Source organism: Pararge aegeria, chromosome 8 (assembly GCF_905163445.1).
Source record: "Pararge aegeria chromosome 8, ilParAegt1.1, whole genome shotgun sequence".
Classification (NCBI taxonomy): Eukaryota; Metazoa; Arthropoda; class Insecta; order Lepidoptera; family Nymphalidae; genus Pararge; species Pararge aegeria.
Genome location: NC_053187.1, coordinates 18,339,762 through 18,360,872, shown reverse-complemented (window position 1 = coordinate 18,360,872; position 21,111 = coordinate 18,339,762). Strand labels below are relative to the sequence as shown.

Here is a 21,111-nt window from a genome sequence, read left to right as displayed (position 1 = left end):
TAATGACATTGTCTTATGTAAGTCAAACAGCTGTCTGTGGTTGCAACACGCTAAGTCACTATTTATTGTGCGCGAGCGCAAGTGAAGTAAATTCAAATCTAAAAAATCGTAGATTGAGATAAATAAATAAAATACAGCAATTTCTATAACTAGAACGGTTGTGTAAAAGTCACTAAGGAATGAAAAATTCACTAATTGTCTCGAAGAGTTTGCCTTAGCAATAAAACCACCTTTGCATATCTATATTTTTGAAAATATTATTTCGCTTTATTTGTGTTGTTTTCAATGTATTTGAATGCAATAAAGAGTATCTATTTATCTGTCTATCAGATAAGGAACAACATAGAAAAAGTTGGTTATTTATAAACAACAAATAAATCTGTGACAAATATAAAATACATATATAAATATACTAAGACAATACACACATCGCCATCTAGCCCCAAAGTAAGCGTAGCTTGTGTTATGGGTACTAAGATATTTTTTTTATGAATTATATGTACATAAATACTTATAAACACCCATACACTGGAAAACAATCCTGTTCATTATACAAACATTGTGGGAATCGAACCCACGGCCTTGGACTCAGAAAGTAGCGTCGCTGCCCACTGCGCCAATCGGCAAAAAAAGATATGTAAAAACTTTTTTTTATCGTATTAATTGACGGACGAAGCAGTTGGCCCACTTTATGGTAAGTGGAAAACCGTCGCCTATAAACAGAGCAACACTTCACAGGGCATGCAAGGAGCACGTCCTGCAACATGCCGCATGGTGTCCATCAATTTGAGGCGTAAGTCTAAATATTGGATAGAAGCAGGCATTACTTTGCGGAATTATATATTATGAAAATATATCATGGATATAATTTGCTATACTCCGCAAAAGTCTTTTCGTGGAGTATAGCAAATAAAGCTTAATTTTCATAATACGTAAGTCTAAAGTTAAGCCTAATGTGCTATGTACGTGTGTGTGCTATATACTATGTATAATTACAACGACAAATTTGATGAAATTAGCCACACATATAACTTGGACCTGGTTATAGAATTATTTATATCCGGAGAAGAATAGCGGCTTCCGAGGGATTAGTAAGCTAATAATCCCTCGGAAGCCGCTCAGTTTTTTGATTGTTTTAGAAGTTACGGAACCCTCCGAATGCTAGTTTTAATTTCACTTGGCCGTTTATTATTTTTAGCAGTTGAATAATTCATGCAAATAAATAATAAAATACGTTAACTTGCTGCATTTTTGAGTTTTGCGTAAATAAAATGTATGTCATAATTCACGCTTTTTGAATTTATAACCGGGATTATTAAATTCACTTGCCAAGAGAGTCTAAAATTGCAAATGGAACGAGGCAATGCTTTGCGTAAGTTCATAATATACAACGAAATTTTAGCTTACAGATTCTTATTATGTACTAGTAATAATTTACGGACAAATGTATACCTAAAAATAGATATCCAAACTTTTTAAAATTCACGTAATCCTTTAAACTATAATATGGTTTTAAAAATTAAAGTATTGTGTAACATATCGTCGTTAAAATATCCCTACTAATATCATAAATGTGAATGTAAGTTTTTTTGTTACGCTGTCACGCAAAAACTACTAAACCGATCATCACGAAACTTTTAACACATATTCCTAAAGATATAAGAAGTAATATAAAATACTTCTTATCCCGAAATTAAGCTCAGTTCTCTCGGGAGAGGGGGCGAAAGTGTTTGACGATTTTACACCAGGCTTAGCTATCCTAAATACATAAAGTGCTCCCACATTTATGAGGCACATGTCTTTCGAAAAACAAAAACAAAAGCGGACGAAGTCGCGGGCAGCAGCTAGTAGATTATAAATCCTGAAACAAAACCGGTAGTATAGTCACTACAAACAAAGACGACTAGACGTTTCAAAAGTGCTTGTATTAGGCCTACTTAAAATAAATGAATTTTGAATTAAACAGTAAATAATTAATGAGCCAATCTAATAGCCCACTTGATGGTAAGTGGAAAATCGCCTATAAGCAGAGTAACACTACGCAGGGCATGAAAAGACATCTTGCGAAAAGATGTCCTGAGTCCATCGACCTGAAACGTGAATTCTCATGTGCCTGTCGAAAAAAAGCTTCAAAGGGTTAAGATGATCAAGACTTGTTCTGTATTGATTAAAAAAAAATATATATAAAAATCTTTGTAGTAGATTTGCCTGAATCTCGCGAATCGTAGCAGATAAGGCTAAATATAGATTGTAGATAAAAATGTATAACACACAGTTATAATTGCCTTAACAAGAGGAAGTTCATACGAGTACTAACCATATAACGTCTATAACAATGACATTGCAGCACTTATGTAAATCAGAAACGAAGTCAAACATCTGTTATGTAAACAAGCCAACCCATTAGAATGTTAATGTAAACAGTACACACATATAAGTATGACATAGAGGGAAAAATATTTAACGATCCAGCTTGCTCTACCTACCTTCAGTTATTAGTATAAGAATATTCCGCGCCATTAAAGAATATCTAGAATCGAAAATCAAGCTATGTCATGCTATCTCATTCGCACAATTTTTGCAATCATAAGTATATAGAAGATAATATAATATAATATCTAGGTAAAATTATAAAACTTGGTAGAAAGAACTTCGACAAGAAAGCTGGCAGCTTTTGGTAAACTGAGTCAAGTCTTCGAATCGCCGATACCCCAATGCCTAAAGACGAAAGTTTTTATTAACGAGTAAGTTAACAAATCGTGGTTACTACACGATTGATGAATTCCTTAACGACAAGGCTGCTTGGAAGCAGGCCACTCACTGCGCTCTCATCTCTCACAAAACAGATAAATTCTAAAGATTGTTTAACTTTAAAATGATGTTGGAAAAGAGCATCTGCGGAGTTTCTTGCCGGCTCTTCTCAGTGGAATCTGCCTTCCGAACCGGTGGTAGAGTCACTACAAACAGACTGATTTGACGTTTCAAAAGTGCTTATTAATTAGGCCTATTTGAAATAAATGAATTTGAATTTAAATTTGGAATTTGAATTTGAGTGTGTCCTGCCTGTAATGAAATATGGAGCGGAGACGTGGACACTGACAGTTGACCTGATCTACATATTTAAAGTTACACACTTCGTTGCGCGCTTTTGGAAAGGCCTATGTTCAGCAGTGGACGCTTGTGGGCTGTTGATGATGATGATAATATAGCCCGCGCAATTAAATAATAGATTTATAAAAGAAGACCGAAGAACGAGATAGCACGACTTCGGTCGTCTTTTATAAAGCTATGGCTTGTTACCATCCTAGCAACATAGACAGACGATTTAGAGTTCCGGTGCGATGCCGCGTAGTACCTGACCGATTTGGGATATGGGTTAATTATAACTGCCATTATCCCTGACAGGTTAGCCCGCTAACATCTTAGACTGCATCATCTGTATTTTACCACCAGTTGAATGAATGAATGAATACACTTTTATTGTACACCGAAGGAAAAAAGTAGTTACAGATATATAAACATAGAGCAAGAGAGTACAATTTGGTGGCTTTATCGCTACATAGCGACTTCTTCCTGGGAAACAAAGGCGTAAAAGTTCAGGTGAGATTGCTGTCAAGGGCTAACTTGCAGTTAAAATAAAAATATATTACTTGGATTGTCTTTCCCATACGTTAATTTATCAGGAAGTTATCTTTATTTACGCAATGAAATTAACTTAACATTTTAGCACTGTATTAAGATAGCTTCCTCTTGACACAGGGTGAACAACTTACAATCGACGCCTTTTTTGCCGCCTTTTTATGTTCCTTATATTTGTTTTTTTTTTGTTAAGAAATATCTTTGGGTTCCGTAAATATTGTTTTTTTTTATTCAACTTATGTTGAATATCTTTCCGCGTCACGGAAGCGGACGCAAAAGGAATAGCAAAAGTAAAGTCAACCACTTGTTATGATTAAAATATTAACAATAATATTAAGAATACGAAAGTATGTGTGTGTGTTTGACCTTTTATCTCGGAAAAGTATAATGTTACCACATGGTTAAAAAAATCTTTTGAAGTTAGGTATACTTCTTTTAGCGCGTTAGGGAAAAATGATGAGAGTAATTTTTTACGATGCGCGCGCACACCGTCACAAAAAACCGACACCCTGAAGTTAGCTATAAAGTTTTACAGTGGCACTTTCAATTGTCAAAGTCTGCAGGCGCATTCTGGTGATTCAAATGATTCAATTGTACATAAATCTCAAATTTTAATGTTGATTGTCCGATAATGATTAGTATTCCAAATTTATTTATGTTTATTATGTCCATTTCTTTGATTATATAGAAATATATTTTTTGTGATATTTAAATAAACATTATTCAACTAACCAAATAATTTAATGATGCGTTATAATAAAACTTTCAATGTATTAATAAAACATTTCTAAAAACGTAGAATAAGGCGAAAGATGTAACATTTTATTTTATTAACTTACTTGTTCTGAACCATCGTGTAAAATACTAAATAACAGAATTAAATTATTCTTTCATTTCATTTATAATTTCATCATCATCAACCCATTAAAAAATCGTAAGTCATGGGGTTAAACCGTAGTCCACCACACTGGCCCAGTAAGGATTGGTGGACTCCACACACCTTTGAGAACATTATGTAGGACTCTCAAGCATGAAGGTTTCCTCACGACGTTTTCCTTCACCGTTGAAACAAGTAATATTTTAATTACTTAAAACGCATATAACTTAATAAAGTTAGAGATGCGTGCTGGGATTCGAACTCGCCCCCCCGGAAGAGAAGTCGAGCTTTTACCCAATGCGCTATCACCGCTTCATTTTTATAGTTAAGTAAGTCCTATTTAAATTTGATTATAATCTGAAGAAGAACAGCGAAGATAAAAGACGCGCAACGGACCAAATTAAAACCTTCAACTGTAAACAACGACGGTAGGAATATTTTGATTTTTTGTAACCTGTATTCTTCAGTCCATCTTGTTTATTTTTATCAATGTCTACTGTAAGATCTGGCGATATACTGATTTAAAAAAAATATTTATATCATAATAACCGCATTTATTTCTCGGTTTGAATTTTAAATAAGGTCGTTCTTGAAATACTTCGTTAATAATATATATTTACTAGCGTACCCAGCCCGCTTCGCCTGGCTAGATTATGCTTTATTTTATTTACACAATAAACTTACATCATTAAATTTTTAATTTAAGTCTCATAATACATTAAATCATTTATTTCTCTCCATTCAGTATTCATTCTTTTCTATTCTCTTCTCGAGCGGGTAAAAACATTATCTATAACCATGTACACCCAACAATAGAATATCATCATAGTAAATAAAAGCTGTATTTGACTGTTCAAAAATAGGAGTGCTCCGATCGTCACCAAACTTTACAGGATTACTCGCCAGGTCAATCCGGAGATACCCTGAAAGTTTCATTGAAATCGGTCTAACCGTTTCGGAGCCTATACGGAACATACCCCCTCTTTTATATATATAGATATACTTATTTCTCAGAGTGAAACATCAACGTCATGATTATTAGCTTGTTAGAATCCCACTGGTGCGCCTGTGCTCTCAAAGGAGAGATGGTTTTAGAGCAGAGATCCGTCACGCAGTTTCAACGCGGGTTGGTGGGTGACTAATCTTCTATAAATTGCTGTAGCCGAGCTCGAGTGCGGATCGAACTTGTACTTTTGCCCTCGGCTTCGTAAGTTCGTGGTTTTTGATTTTTCATGAATCCTGCGGGAACCGTACATTTTCCCGGGATAAAAAGCAGCCTATGTGTTAATCCATGGTGTCCCAAATCACTTTCCAAAATTCAGTCTAATTGTTTCTGTAGTTGTTGTGTGACAGAGTAACAAACACAAATCCACAAACTTTCGCATTATAATTATAAAGTAGGACAAGATCTTGCTTAAAGTGGAAAAAAAGAGAGTTTAAAGATCGAAAAATCTGCTTTAACAAAAAACTTACTAGCTTAAAAGTTATGATTGAATAACGGGTATTTTAGGATTAAATTAAATTGGCTTACCGAGATAAAAAAAAAGGAAGGTCTCTTCTCTCTAGGAGAGAAGGTTTTTGAGCATGAACCCACTATGCTGCTTTAATATTGGTTGGTGGACTTTATTATATTAGTAGGATCTACATGATCAAATAAGGAATTTGGACATCCGTAGAAGAACCAAAGTGACCGAAATAGCTCAACGAGTCTTGAAGCTAAAGAGGCTATGTACTGGGTATCCAGGGTCCCAAAGTGAATGGCGACACCATACTATTGCTAGACCCCTACTTGGTTGACAGACGACATGAAACGAGTTCCGTAGAATTTGGATTACCTTACAAAAGATCAATGTCCAGCGGTGGACGTCCATTAGGTTTTTCCATTCATAAGTAACCGGTAATATATTCATGGACATTATTTACACATATTTTTTTATTTGCTGGAATGACGTAAGTTTGTGGTTTTGTTGTAAATAATTATTTTCGTCTACGATTCATGAAATTAATTACGTACCTACTTTTAAATATTAAATTATACTCTAACAATTCCTTTAAAGGTATTTCACGTCATTATTTTTCATACATAATATGACAACAATTTCACAATAACTAAATAAAAATTTTTTTTTTTTTATTTATCTTCCAAGCCATGAGAATTTTTTGGAAGGATTAATATTTTATACCTCAGATTGATTATTGAATTTTTTTATAAAGTCACTTTTTTCTGATTTTTCTGATTCTTTTGATGTCAGTTTCATATTTTTGTAGAACATTTTTGTCCAATTTTTGGCAAATATAGTCTTTGCTTTATGTGCATAAAGTATTTGCTTACGTGGAATTATCTAGTCAGGAAGTCATGGGTTTCAAATTAAAAGACGACATAGTTACATTGACGGCCGATTGGCGCAGTTTGCGGCAACCCTGCTTTCTGAGCCCAGGGTCGTGGGTTCGATTCCCACATCTGGAAAATGGTTTTGTGATGAACATGAATGTTTGTCAGTGTCTGGGTGTTTATATGAATATTCTAAGTATTTGTGTATACTATTCATAAAAATATTCATCAGTCGTCTCAGTACGCATAACACAAGCTACGCTTACTTTGGGGCTAGGTGGCGGTGTGTGTATTGTCGTAGTATATTTATTTATTGAAAGTTATATCGAATATTTATAAAACGTTCAGTATCCGTTTAGTGACCCTGAAGTTATATTTCCTCTCATTTGAATTAATGACATATTCTGTGTCAGTTGTGATGAAATTATCTGCGACAACGACAATAAATCATTTTCTTATGCAAATTTGTATAAATATTTAAATTTTGGTTAAGTACTCAAATGAATGCGCCTGCTGTTAAGGCGATGAGTGCTGCTAAATGGGGCTAAAAGAGTTAAAAACTTTTAGTAATCTATGTACTTCTTTACAGGGGATATTTTACAGGGGAATCAGGGGATATAGTTAATATGATATTTTCGATCATATTTCTGAGTTTAAAACGATTCCTATGATGACTAAAAGAGCTAAAAGAGGACTAGGAGAACCCGTAGATAAACAGGTGGTATCTCTTAATGCTCTTTTACCTTGGGCTTTTTAAATTGGGTCTCCCATAATACCTTCTCATTTAACCGGTCATTCGTAATACTAAATAACCTTTAAAGAAACTGTTTTGAAGAATTTTTTATAACTCATTAAGTCAAGTAGGTATGTAATTTATATATATTTAATATATGCACTTTTTAATATATTTTATACTTAGTTTCAATGCTAAATTACGTTACAAAATAATAAATAAAACGGTTAAACGCAAACTGTTTGGTTGGATGTATAACTCGGAACAATAGTAAATTAAACAAAATGGAAAACTAAAAGCACTCGTGCGAAATATTATACTTTCCGCACGATAATCGTACAACTAGTATTATATTTGGGGAAAGTTTCGTTATCATAAAGTATTTTTCATACTATGCCTCTATTATCATGCCGCCGGTTATGGGTCGATAACCTATTTCCAGCCGCAGGGTACGGGTCTTTAGTCTTAATGAGGAGTGTGTAGGCCGTAGTTCACCACGGTGAAGGAAAACATCGTAAGGAATACCGGCGTGCCAGAGAGTTCCCAATAAAGTTCTCAAAAGTGTGTAAGTTTACCATTTTTTTATAACAGCACTTTGCCAGCGTGGTGGACTACTCAACAATTATCGTTCTTAGAGGAGACCTGTGCTGGGAAAGACGGAAAGCACTCTGTACATAGGCAACCAAGAAATAAAATGGCAAACATTCTGATTCATAATATGAACACAACCACCTTCGATCGAAAGCTTTCGCAACGTAAAGTTTCGAAATAAGCAAGGTCGCTCGAACGTGTATTGGACTCGTATGGTAATCATATCAATGTGTCCGGAGAACATAATTTATTTAATATTCCTTAATGACGCAGACAGATAACAAATACGTTTTTTGAGTTCAAAGTCAAAATTAATTTATGCTTTACCAACATGCCTTTGGGTGCTATTAAGGTGATTAGGTGTTAACCTCTGGTGTAAAATTAAAGCCTGTTTGGATTTCATAATAGGGAAAGAAGTAATAAAGTGAGAGACAAAAGGATTATGCAATAAAATTCGTCAGTCGTTTAAAAAAATATTATTTATCTACGGAGTCATAAACTAATATATTTGCTCTGTATGTATTTGTGTATATATATATATATATATATATATATGTGTATGTATTTTTTTCTGTATTATTTGTATTTGTATTAGCTGTTTATGTATTATTGTTATATATAGTAGATGTAGTTTATGTTGTATATTTTTAAAATTGCACTATCCCGTTTCCATACTCCTGTTCTTCTTTCATTAAGGATTGTCTGGAGGAGATCGCTTAAAGCGATAAGACCGCCTTTGCGCATTGTTATTCTTCTTATAATTGTGTTTTCAATTTATATTATAAATTGTGTGCAATAAAGAATTTATCTATCTATCTTAAATATTTTTGTTTCAGTTATTAATCTATCTATCTATCTATCTATATATATAAAAGAGAAAGTGTGTGGGTATGTTCCGTATAGGCTCCGAAACGGCTGGACCGATTTCAATGAAACTTTCAGGGAATCTCCGGATCTGGCGAGTAATCCTGTAAAGTTTAGTGACGATCGGAGCGCTCCTATTTTTGAACTGTCAAACTGTCAAATATAGCTTTTATTTACTATGATAATATTCTATTGTTGGGTGTACATGGGTGTAGATAATGATCTTCACCCGCTCGAGAAGAGAATAGAAGAGAATGAATACGGAGAGAAATAAATGATTCAATATATTATGAGACTTCAATTAAAAATTGAATGATGTAAGTATATTGTTTAAATAAAATAAAGCAAAATCTAGCCCGGCGAAGCGGGCTGGGTACGCTTTTTATTATATAAGTTTATCGTAAGTATGTTAATTTTGGAAATTGAATAAATAATTTAAAAAAAAAAGTTTTAGGTGTAGTGTATCCACCTATATGGTGTATTTCTGCGGGAACTTTTAAATCTTTCAAGATAAAAGATGTAGCCTAATATCCCACTTTTCTGCCAAATCGTGATCTCTTTTATATTACATTGTTACCAATTATATAAGACTATCCTATCTTAAGCCTAGCACGCACATCTAACTATTCTAAGTTATGTGCGTTTAAAGTAATTAAAATATCACTTGCTTCAGCGGTGTCGGAAAACATCGTGAGGAAACCTGCATGTCTGAGAGTTCTACATAATTATCTCAAAGGTGTGTGGAGTCCACCAATCCGCACTGAGCCAGCGTGATGGACTACTGCCTTAATCCTTACTGATAGTGGGAGGAGACCCGTGCTCTGTAGTGGGCCGGTAACGGGTTTATGAAATCCTATCTTAACACATACTTATCACCTACATATACTTATATCAGCATTTTTAGCGAAACTTCAAGTCAAGACAAATCTTTACAATAATTGTCCGTAGTGATTTAAAGGCCTCTCCAATCTCGATGATGACAATGAGTCAAATTTGTACGGTGTAATTTATAAATTCTTAAATCTCCATAAATAACCCACAATACACCGTAAATAACATATTAAGTCACACCAATAGATTTAAATTCTTACTAACTCCCAGATATTTAACAAAACATAAAATCTCTCTATACTGTTATATAAGTAGGTACAGATGGAATTCTGCGTAAGTTGGGTACGATTCCACGTAAATGTATCTCGGGCGATATTTTTACAGTAGTTAAAATATTTTTATACCTATCTAGGTAGTTAGATGACCCGTTGTAACTACCTTAGGAAAGCCATCTATTCAATTTAATCTCAAATAGAAGTTCATAAACAAAAGTGGTTTTTTTAGCTGTTCTTTTTTCTTGCTCCTTGGAAGATTTTGACTTTACAATGCTGCTAAAATCATAGCATTGACTATAGCAAATTAAGCTATATGTTCATTGTATATCCTGTAATTCAGCAAGACACACGCACACAATTTATTTATATATACACAGATTTAATCAATATTGATGTTTAGCCTAAGCAAGCCAAGAGTTTAACAACCTCACCTCTACAGTAAGCATGCATTAAGCTTAATTACACAGAGAGGTTATATCCAACCTCTTTAAAGCTTACTTGAATTCACACAATAAAAAAATCAGAGAACGCAGTATTTTTGAATTCATCATCATCACCAACCCTTTACCGGCCCACTACAGAGCACGGGTCTCATCTCAGAATGAGGGTTTAGGCCGTTGTCTTCCACGCTAGCCGAATGTGGATTAGTAGACTTTTTTAGAGACAACAACCACATGCCCTGTAGTGGGCAAAATCTCGAAATAAAAAAGATTTTGCGAATTTAAGCAGCATTTTTTTTATTACACTACAACTTAGCCCATGACTGCAATCTCACCTGGTGGTGAGCGAAGATACAGTCTGAGGTGGTAGCAGGTTAACCTGTTAGGGAGAATGGTAGACATATCCCTAATTGTCATATCATTGGAAAAGTTTAGGTTTAGTAAGGTTTCTTTTGTTATGGAAGTCCCAGCCGAAGCACTGTCACCTTCCTCCAACTCATCCGATAGCCTTGGTTACCATCAAGTTAAAAAGGGTCACTCTCTCTCACACAAAAAAAATGTTCCGTACCCAGAAGTGGGACATTAGCTGGCCAAGAAAGTTAAGTAAAAAGAACATAAAAATCACTGTCAAAAATCAATACATACTCAAATACGCTCTAATCATTATTATCCATAAAAGAAACGTGTTTTGCCGCCATCACTTACATGTACCTGCTTATAATCTAGTTTAGCGAGTTATAACGAGCGTTTTTGAATTTTAAAATTCATACATGAATTATAAACTTGATATAGGCTTTGTTTGGGTTTTTGTTAATCCCCGTATTTACGTCATGCGATATCTTAGCAAGAAACGTAACGTTTTATTATCGTAATAATTCACGGAGCAAGCCGATGACCCACCAACACGGCTAACATGGGCAAGAGACAATTTTCTATAGTAGTATAGTATAGTAGGAAAAGGATAAAAATGTATCTTCTCTCACAGCTTTATCAACTCTCAGAGCACTGGCGCACAAGTGAAAATAATATCCAAATAACATATGTGCAGTGGCGTGCATAGACGGTATGCATAGGATATGCAGATGATACGGCCCACTACATGGCACGGGTCTCCTCGCAAACTAAATTAAAAAAAAAAAATTAAACCTGTACCCCTATTCGATTTCTATACATCTTTGTCGGTAGGATGGTAACGGCGGAAGCGTCTCACCAGACCAGACAAGATAACATTCTGAAATTATAAATTCATTGCCCCTTGTCCGTCAAACAATCACAATATTAGTGCTCAAAACCCAGACGCGGTTTGGTCTCGGCCTAAAGACAATAGTGTAAATATTTTACAAATATTTAAATATTATGTTATTATGACAAAAAAAACTGGTAAACAGAGTGTTAAAGAAGTCAACGATTAAATATATATCAAAGGGTCATTATAGATTGCGTCATACTCATCTTGTGTATAATTAAAATGGCGGATCATGGAAAACAGAGGTACCTACCTACATCCGCTCGGCCGCTTGGAAAATTATAACGAGTTTCCGCGGCTAATGAAAACACTATGTTATGCAGTGAGATGTTACTACCGCTGGAGGGACATACCCAAAACATCGAACTTAATAAGCGGATCTACTGGATGGTTTCCCTTTTTTACCCCCGATGCGAAAGCAATGGGTCTTATATCTATAAGTCTGACGTATCTGTATATGTGTGTGTGTGTATGTGTGTGTGTGTGTGTGTGTGTGTGTGTGTGTGTGTGTGTATGTGTGTGTGTGTGTGTGTGTGTATGTGTGTGTATGTGTTCCATCGTATATATATTTTTTTCTTTGTAAGGTGAATAAATCGGGAGTGTTTTAGATACGTTTGATGAAAATCGGTCCAAGATGGCCGCCGCCACAAGATGCCACATTTTTAAGCAAGTAGAATACTATACACTTAATAATGTTTCGAATTCAAGTAGCCATCCAAGTACCGTAAATAGCGAATTACAGAAAATGAAGTATTATTTTTCCCAACTCCCTCAACATATTAAACGAAAAATCCCCCCTCAATTTTTTTATTCAAATTTATTTATTATTTCAACCACGTCAGAGCGCGGTTAATGTGTTTAGCATTAGAGGATGTTTTGCACGTTCCTTTGTTACTGTTTATCTTAAAACCATCATTCCACTGATTTCGAAGGATCGTGTAATCGTGTTTTGTTTGTATTGAGAACATTATGGAGAACTTTCAGGCATCCAGGTTTCATCACGATGTTTTCCTTTACCGTTAACGCAAGTGGTATATTAATTGCTAAAATTAATAAAAAACCCCCTTAACTTTGAAAAACTCTGAACTCAGTACCTTCGAAAAGGAGGCTGAAACTCTAATCACTAGACTATCACCGCTTATAAAAACAAGAAAAATATCTTTGTTCTACGAAAAACTAGAAATTACAGGGCATCGAAGTTGCGGTCAGTATCATTAACGTTAAAAAATGGTCGTCATAGGAATCCAAGATATTTATTAAAGATACGGATATTTCCACATTACTTTGTTATTCAAGAAAATAAAAACTATTGCGGGAACCACAGTTAGCACTTAGCGCAGAAGAATTTCCAGTGACTTATTTAAAAACCGCAAAAATCTTGGCTCTTTATACTGTAGTGCCAACTCGTACTGCGATTAACTGGAATTTTTTTATGTGATGAAGGTGAACCTTTTTCAGTGTCTGGGTGTTTATATGTAAATTATAAGTATTCATCTTACATATTATTCATCAAAATATTCATCGGTCATCTTAGTACCCATAACACAAGCTACGCTTACTTTAGGATTAGATGGCGATGTCTGCATTGTAGTAGTATATACATAAAAACAAAGTTTATTAATAACTAACACCCGCAGTTTTACCCGCTTAGAAGAGTTGTAACGTACATAATAGTTCAAAAACTTCGTACTCAAAGACGTAAACTGACATCTCGACCCGTGCAGTGACATCTACAAACCGCGCGATCAAGCACCACATAATATCTTTTAAGAACTTATTTTAATTTCTGAAATAACATACTGTAAAGGGCAAAGTTTATATCCATAAGATTTTCTTGATAATAATCGATGATAATATAAATAACATCCCAATGCAATAAAATAATTTGAGAAGAAAACACTATCGAACCAATCTGAGTTTTGCGTCACCAAAGACAATAATTGAAGGGCACGGGGGCAAAAATATAAAATGTCAACAAGTCAAAATCTTGAGTAATTAAATTTTTATTACCTACTACCAGGTTTATTTCTAGTATTATATACAGCTAACAGGAACTTATGTATATTGCAACACGTCCTTATTCTTACTACTCCGCACTTATTGATAGATTGACTTGGCTAGCAAAGTGCGATTGTAAAGGACTAGTTAGTATAAATAGTTAAAATCTTTCCTGATTTTTTTTCTCGATATGAGCTTGTACAGAGTTTGTAGGTTAAACGCGTAGGTGTCTTTAAAACAAAATTTATTTATCGCAAAATCATATCAAATATCAACACAGTTAACCTAAGCAATATTCCGAATAATTTAAGCTTACACCAGTGAGAGAAAATTAAAATGAGTAAATAATATACCTACAATGCCGCACAAAACGGCCGCATTGATTGGATTGATACCAAAGCGCTCCGCATCGCTTGCACTCGATAAAAAATGTTGTTTTTAAAAACAAACTATTAATTTAAATTTCTTAAAAAATGTTTCTTAAAAAAAAAAATTCTTTCGTCCGATCATTTCTCGTCCCGTCCCTTTAATGCCTCTAGTAATTTTTTCGTAATTAGAAATTTGCATGTAAATATATAAAATCAAAACCTACAAAGAAGGTATGCTCCACATCCAAATTGTTCAGCTTGCAATGAAAAGAGCGATGTTAGGATGGTCTCTATTAGATAGGGTTCCCGAGCCGACATTGTTCAAGGAGCTTTGGCCCTTGAATGGACCTGGGCGGGTCACATATGCCGTAGCACCCCCTACGGCAGCGGAGTCAAGTGATTCTGGATTGGGAACGGCGCACTGGTCACAGAAGCTTCGGCCGACCACCAGCTCGATAGGATGACTTACAATTCCACAATAAACTACCCATTGACAATACCTTGGATATGTCTCTTAAAAAGTTCAAAGTTTGTATTAAAATTAAGCTTATAGAAAAGTCCTATTATAGTATAATGATAGGACTTTTATAGTTAATAATCGTAATCGATAAAAAAATCCAGCAGTGACCTGAAATAGGCTGATGATGATGACGATGAAAGAAAAACAGTTATAAATATTGTATCATCTATCTGTGACTTGTCATGATCGATCTGTCAACGCAAAACCTAACTTGGGTTAGGAATTTGCAATTTTGCAAATGTGTTTTTGGTGAGGAAAATAACCATTTTTTTTTGTACTTACTCCTTTATTTTTCAAGTTATATTAACGTAACTCTGAATCGCATTTATAATGATGTACGTGTATGAATTTTATACTCTAAGTAGGTACCTTTTTGCGTATAGGTACTATTCGCGTGTACCCTACTATTGGGTTTTTTATAAGTACTTATATTTGATGACAGACCAATTTGATGGTTCACCTAATAGTAAGTGAAAAACTATCGCCTTTAAACAAAACAACACGACATTTTATGAGTTAGTAGTTTGTTATAATTATTTTCTTTATATATAATTTATATTTTTAAACTTAAGTTGCTGGACCTACCCGTTCCTTCGTTTTTTCCTAACGTCAAAGGTTGTCTGGAAGAAATCGCTTTAGTGATAAGACCGCCTTGGCACGCTCTATTTTATTTTCTAAGTTTCTTCTGTATTTGTGTTTCATTTGTATAAAATGTATGTGTGCAATAAAGACTTCAAACAAACAACACTTCGCAGGGCATGCAAGGAACACGTTATACACCGGCAACCATGACCTTTAGACCGCAGAACAGCATTGCAACAATTCTACCTAGCGGCAGAAATAAGCATGGCAGTAGATCTTCCCCAACGGCTATGTCACAAAAGGCTCTGCCACTCTTATGACCGTTTTCACTAACTAAGCGATGCCTAAATAAGTATCATAATAAGGAGATTCCTTAGCATACATCAACAGTTCACCAAAAGTTACACCTAAGAGTTGGTGAAACGTGTTTTTTATATATTACTAGCCGTCCCTAAACTTCGTTACGCAGATTATTTTATTTTTTATGAATGTTATATTTTAATTCTTTTTATCCTATTCCGGTCTAAGAGAAATCCAAAAAATCAAATATAAAAATTGGTCTAGCTGTTCTTGAGTTATAAATGGTGTAACTAACACAACTTTCTTTTATATACATAGATTATCATATCATCCTATCACCAGCCTACTACTCCTCAAGGGTCAAAGGTCTCCTTCCATAATGAGAAGGGGTTAAGGCCGGAGCCCACCACGCTGCCTCTCGACACACCTTTGAGAACATTATGGAAAACTCACAGGCATGCAGGTTTCCTCGCGATGTTTTCTTTCACCGTTGAAGCAAGTGATATTTTAATTGCTTAAAACGCACATAACTTAAATAGTTAGAGCCTAGAGGTTCGTGCTGGGATTCGAACTCGGACCCCCGAAAGTGAAGTCGAAGTCCTACCCACTGGGCTCTTTCCGCTTTTTGTATATACATCACCTAAAGTGGAAACGGGCATTAATTTGTAAATTTATGTTTTTTGCAGAGTCCTTCTTAGCGCAGTGGTAAGAGCTGCGATCTTATACTCGTAAGTAGTCGTTGAGTCGATCCCGGCCATGATGAATTCTCTTTTATCTGATCCGATGAAAGGCTCTTGTTGCAGCGGCCAAAGAGATAATCAAGCGATAAATATAAAATAGAATTCTTTGGCTGCTATGTTACATTAAGCGTTCCGGTACGACGCCGCTTAAAAAGCTATATACCTGGGTTTAACAAAACCATTCCCCTAACAAGTGTGCCCGCCTTCATCATAAACTGCATCCATAGAATAAAAAACATACAGAACCCTCAGTCACTAGTGCATGAAGTGAAATGGCCAAAAACAGTGAAAAGGCCCTGCACCCGTCCCGCCGAGTATTGTTAGCTCACAAACGTTTTCTTATTTTACCAATTACGGTAGGAACATTAGAGGTAAAATAATTACTTTCAACTGCTAAATGGAATGAACTAACCGCCTGTTTGAGAAAGATAACTAACAGTACAAGTGGAGTGGTTTTTTATGCTTGAATATTAGTCGTGTACACGGTTTCCATATGTTCTTAATTCTGTGACTGCATCATCACTTACCTACCACCAATTAAAATAGCAGGCAAGGTTTTGTAATGAATTAAAAAAAAGTTATAAATACGAAAATCCCGCGTAAAAGGACAAACCAACAAACACACTACTTTATAATTTTATAATTTGAGTAGAAATATTGTAAATTTTATATTTCAAGTCTGAATATATTATAAGTGGCGTATTAAAATAAAGTAAGTAGAATGAAACAGTGTTAAAAAGAACAGTGCAGGAATTAATTGTTTATGTTACTTAGGATTTTTAATGATGTGGTAAGTCGACAAGGCTTAGAAATGCAAAGATCCTATACCTTACGCAATGTATTAATTAAAAAATATAAAGAAAAAGATATTCTAGAGTGAAGAATTCAATTTAAACTTTGGTATGGCAGATCTTGACGTCCCTAAAATAAGGATTCTTATTTTGAATCCAGAGCTTCAAGAATATTAAAAAAAATAACACTGCATTAGGCGATCCAAGGATTATTTAAGAAAACGAAGTTGTCAAATTTTATTAAGTTGCTAAAGAATTAAAGTTTTGATTAATGTTAAAACGTCGTTTTTGACCTTAATACATTCTAATAACAGCATTCTTGGATTTTCTTTCTTTTAAAATAGTTTACTATTCATCGATTCAATCGTTTTTCCATTATCTTCAGTAATTAAGTTATAATGACTCCCATAAATAAAAAGTGCCAGGTAGAGTAAACAAAGATTTTTATTTTCCAGTACGGGTTAAGAAAGAAAAATAATGTACCCACCTACATCAATGTTTTGTTTTTTTTATTTCATACGATACCGATATTCTACAGGTAAAAATATAGGTTTTGGCCTTAACAAATTAATATTACTAATTCCGGCCTGACTCAAAAATAGTCTTCATAAAAAAAAAATCTCACTTTGTAATTTAGTAAGTAATGTTATGAACATGAGGTAATTCTTTTAATTTATAATTTTTAGGTAACCCAGTAAACAATTTTGAAATCTAACTCTAGAGGAAATTGTTAACGATGATTATACTTTTTGCGATATAATAAAAATATTTCTAATTAATAAATATATTATTTCTGCGATATATTAAAATACGTCTTAAAAATATTTTACCCGTCCTTTTTAGAATTGCTACTGAAATATTGATAATAACCATAATAACGAATAAGGTACTTAAAAACTCACCGTTCATTTTGAAATACTCGTTAATTCCACACACACTATCACAAATATTTTTTAAAGAATAAAAATATTAATCACAATGCTCGAGTTCCAAATCACTAATTTACGATACGCGTACGAAAATTATTTGAATTTGGAATCGCATTCGACCCGCCACCCTATTGGCAGGTCTCGAGATAGCGCGCGCGACGATCAAATACGGAATGAGGTTGTGCGGCGCACGCGCAGGCATAATAAAGAAACTATGATAAAGGTTCGTATAAATCTCACGGACGATAATACGTTTCGTAATGTCGATCAATATGGGTGCGCTGTGAACCTGTGAGCGAGAACCTTAACCCTTTGTTTACAAGCTTGTCAATTGTTTTTTTATCCCAAAGGAGGCTTAAGGTTTTCGGGTATAATGACGCTTTTTTTTTCTTTACGTATCTGTTTAAAAGGTTCCGAATTGTACATCCAGTGGCTACAAAAAATAAAAAAGTATGGGATGGTTTCCTATATTCAAATTAAAAATTATATTCTGGTTCGGTGGAAATTGATTTCGTTGCTGAGGTTGCCTTTTTCTATTCCTAAAATTTTGCAATTTAAAAATCATTGTGCTATCTAGTGAGATATGAGAGTGGACACGAATAAACACGAAAAATCAATATCACTAGCATTAACGGTGAAGGAAAGCCTTATTATCTCACCTATGATAAAAGTAAAGTAAACCTGCGTTACCTGCGAATTTAAATTTTTTTTTCTTAACTAGCATGAATGAATGATTGAATGAATGAAAAAGAAGGAGAATGAATAAAGATATCTATACTATCACGAAAGCAATTTGCAAGAAATTTGTAAATTGCAGAATTGCTACAATAAATAAATAAAACAAAAGTTACAGAATTGTCACTGAACTTTGGACTTCATGTGGGTGATGTTAAAAAAGTGACAGAAGTTTAGGAGGTTGCAGGCGAGAACATCAGCAAACAACATTCTTAAGATTATTTTGTGGGGTATTTCCACGGCTCGGGTGCCCTTTAGCAATATTTACGTCGTTATTCTTTTTAGTGTAGGTATAAAAAATAATATTAATTACAGGTTTTGAGGACCTTGGTGAAACAGGTGGATTACTTTTTTTAAGTTCAAATAGCGTTTTAACAATGTTCACACAAATCTTTTTTAGAGAGAGAGACTAGTACAAGTCATCCTCCCACATTGCCAACCTACGCTCGAGCTTGGCAAGACTGATCAAATGGCACAGACCGGTGCGATCAGTCTAGCCCTGCGCTGGCCAGCGTGGTCATTATTGTACATAGCTTTGATGGAAAGCACAATAATTAGTTTGTCGTGGGCTTCTTCTTAGACCAGGGTGCGTTTGGAACCCTCGTAGCTTTAGTTTTAAGTTTACGAATGTATTAATCGCCATCACTACTATGTACACAGTATGGATGTAATCAACGCACCAAAAGTGCCATCTATGTAGTTATTTGAATAAAGAAATATTTGACATTGGCTTTGACTTTGGAAAAAGCCACATACCTTAGTTCCCGGCAGACCCACTATTACAGGCTCTTGAAGCGGTTTATATGTTTAGGTAACACCGCTATGTGTGTATATGATACGAACACGGCAGTGAGGCTGCGGAAATAAGCATGCCAGTGGCAGTTCCCTGGACGAGCTCTGCACTGTCTAGTAAGCTGCTTAATTAGTCTAGTGTTTACATGATCAATTATGGATCATGAGGGGTTTCATCCGAGTCAGCTATAGAATTATTTTGTGTTGTGTTTTTCGTTTTATCTGCACAACGTGAGGAATAAAAAAATATCGTTCACAGAAAACTTGAAGAAAAACATTAAAACTGGATTGATACAAATGATGTTCGGTACTGAGTCGATTTAATTTATATATACCTATACGTAAAAAACATAATATACACAAGGTTTATTGGAAATGGGTTACAAAAAGTTTAAAAATTTTGTTCAAATATTTTTGCAGATAAATAGCACACTTGCAAAAAAAAAGGTGAATACTTTTTCTGATGTTTTATTAAATCAATTATTTATGTCTAAAAATAATTATAAATAAACCATTTCCTGTAAAAAAATGTTGACGCTTACGCTAAGACGGACGTAAAGGCTTGAAACTGTCGCTTGGCAATCTGTCGCAAGCGATATCGTTAGTGTCAGAGTGCACGTATATATCGAGCCATTAACACAGACTTAGCCTAACATACAAAAAATTAACGTTTTTATTAAAATAATTTGAGAGATAAATTAATATTTAACATAAAAGTTAAATTAAAATCTACAGCTCATTTATTTCTGAAAATATTTTATATGTTTCTTATTTTTCTTTCTTAAAATAAATTAATAAATATATTACTACAATACACACATCGCCATCTAGCCCCATAGTAAGCATAGCTTGTGTTATGGGTAATAAGATGACTGATGAATATTTTTGTATGAATAATATACATAAATACTTTCACGTTCATCACACCAACATTTTCCAGAAGTGGGAATGGAACCCACGGCCTTGGACTCAGAAAGCAGGATCGCTACAAACTGCGCCAATCGGCCGTCAAAATAAAACTTCTTATATAAATTATATTATTCATTTAAATAAAACTTCTGTGAAATTTGTGTTTTGTCGGTTACGCTAGCTCGGCGGTAATGACTCGATGCAATTTCGGAGATCGCATGCAATCTGGTGCGTTTCCACATGGACTTGCACTCGCGTAAGCCTTCCCGAGTTTCTTGCTGTACCTACCAACTGTCTACTTATTGTCTATTAACATATTGCACATTTAACTGGTGCAAGCTTTTTGCACTAGTAACTGACAGGGGCATTCTACTTGCACGAGTTCTTTGTGTTGCCACGTCTCGATGCAAACGAGTCATAGCGATCGATTACACGTGTGTGGACGGCAGTTCGGAAGCGATGGTGCGAGCACCAAGATTTATACCACCCCACTGATAAACACGAAACGACCGAAGTGTTGATTGCCCAATAATTAATACTTCGGCTTCACTTTCTGGGTCCAAGTTCGAATCCCTCTAACTTTTAAGTAATTAGAATAACGCTTGCTTTAACAGTGAAG

The 21,111-nt window shown here is 34.7% G+C and overlaps 1 protein-coding gene across 1 annotated transcript in view; it reads right to left on the bottom strand.

The window, feature by feature from the left end:
* The window catches only part of LOC120625535 (elongation of very long chain fatty acids protein AAEL008004-like), a 62,569-nt gene extending 44,334 nt beyond the window's left edge, over nt 1–18,235 (bottom strand). The window contains exon 1 of the mRNA XM_039892581.1: nt 18,030–18,235. Coding sequence (XP_039748515.1) covers nt 18,030–18,036 — 7 coding nt within the window. The 5' untranslated portion in view covers nt 18,037–18,235. The remainder of the gene's footprint in view (nt 1–18,029) is intronic.
* Nucleotides 18,236–21,111: the final 2,876 nt, after the last annotated feature.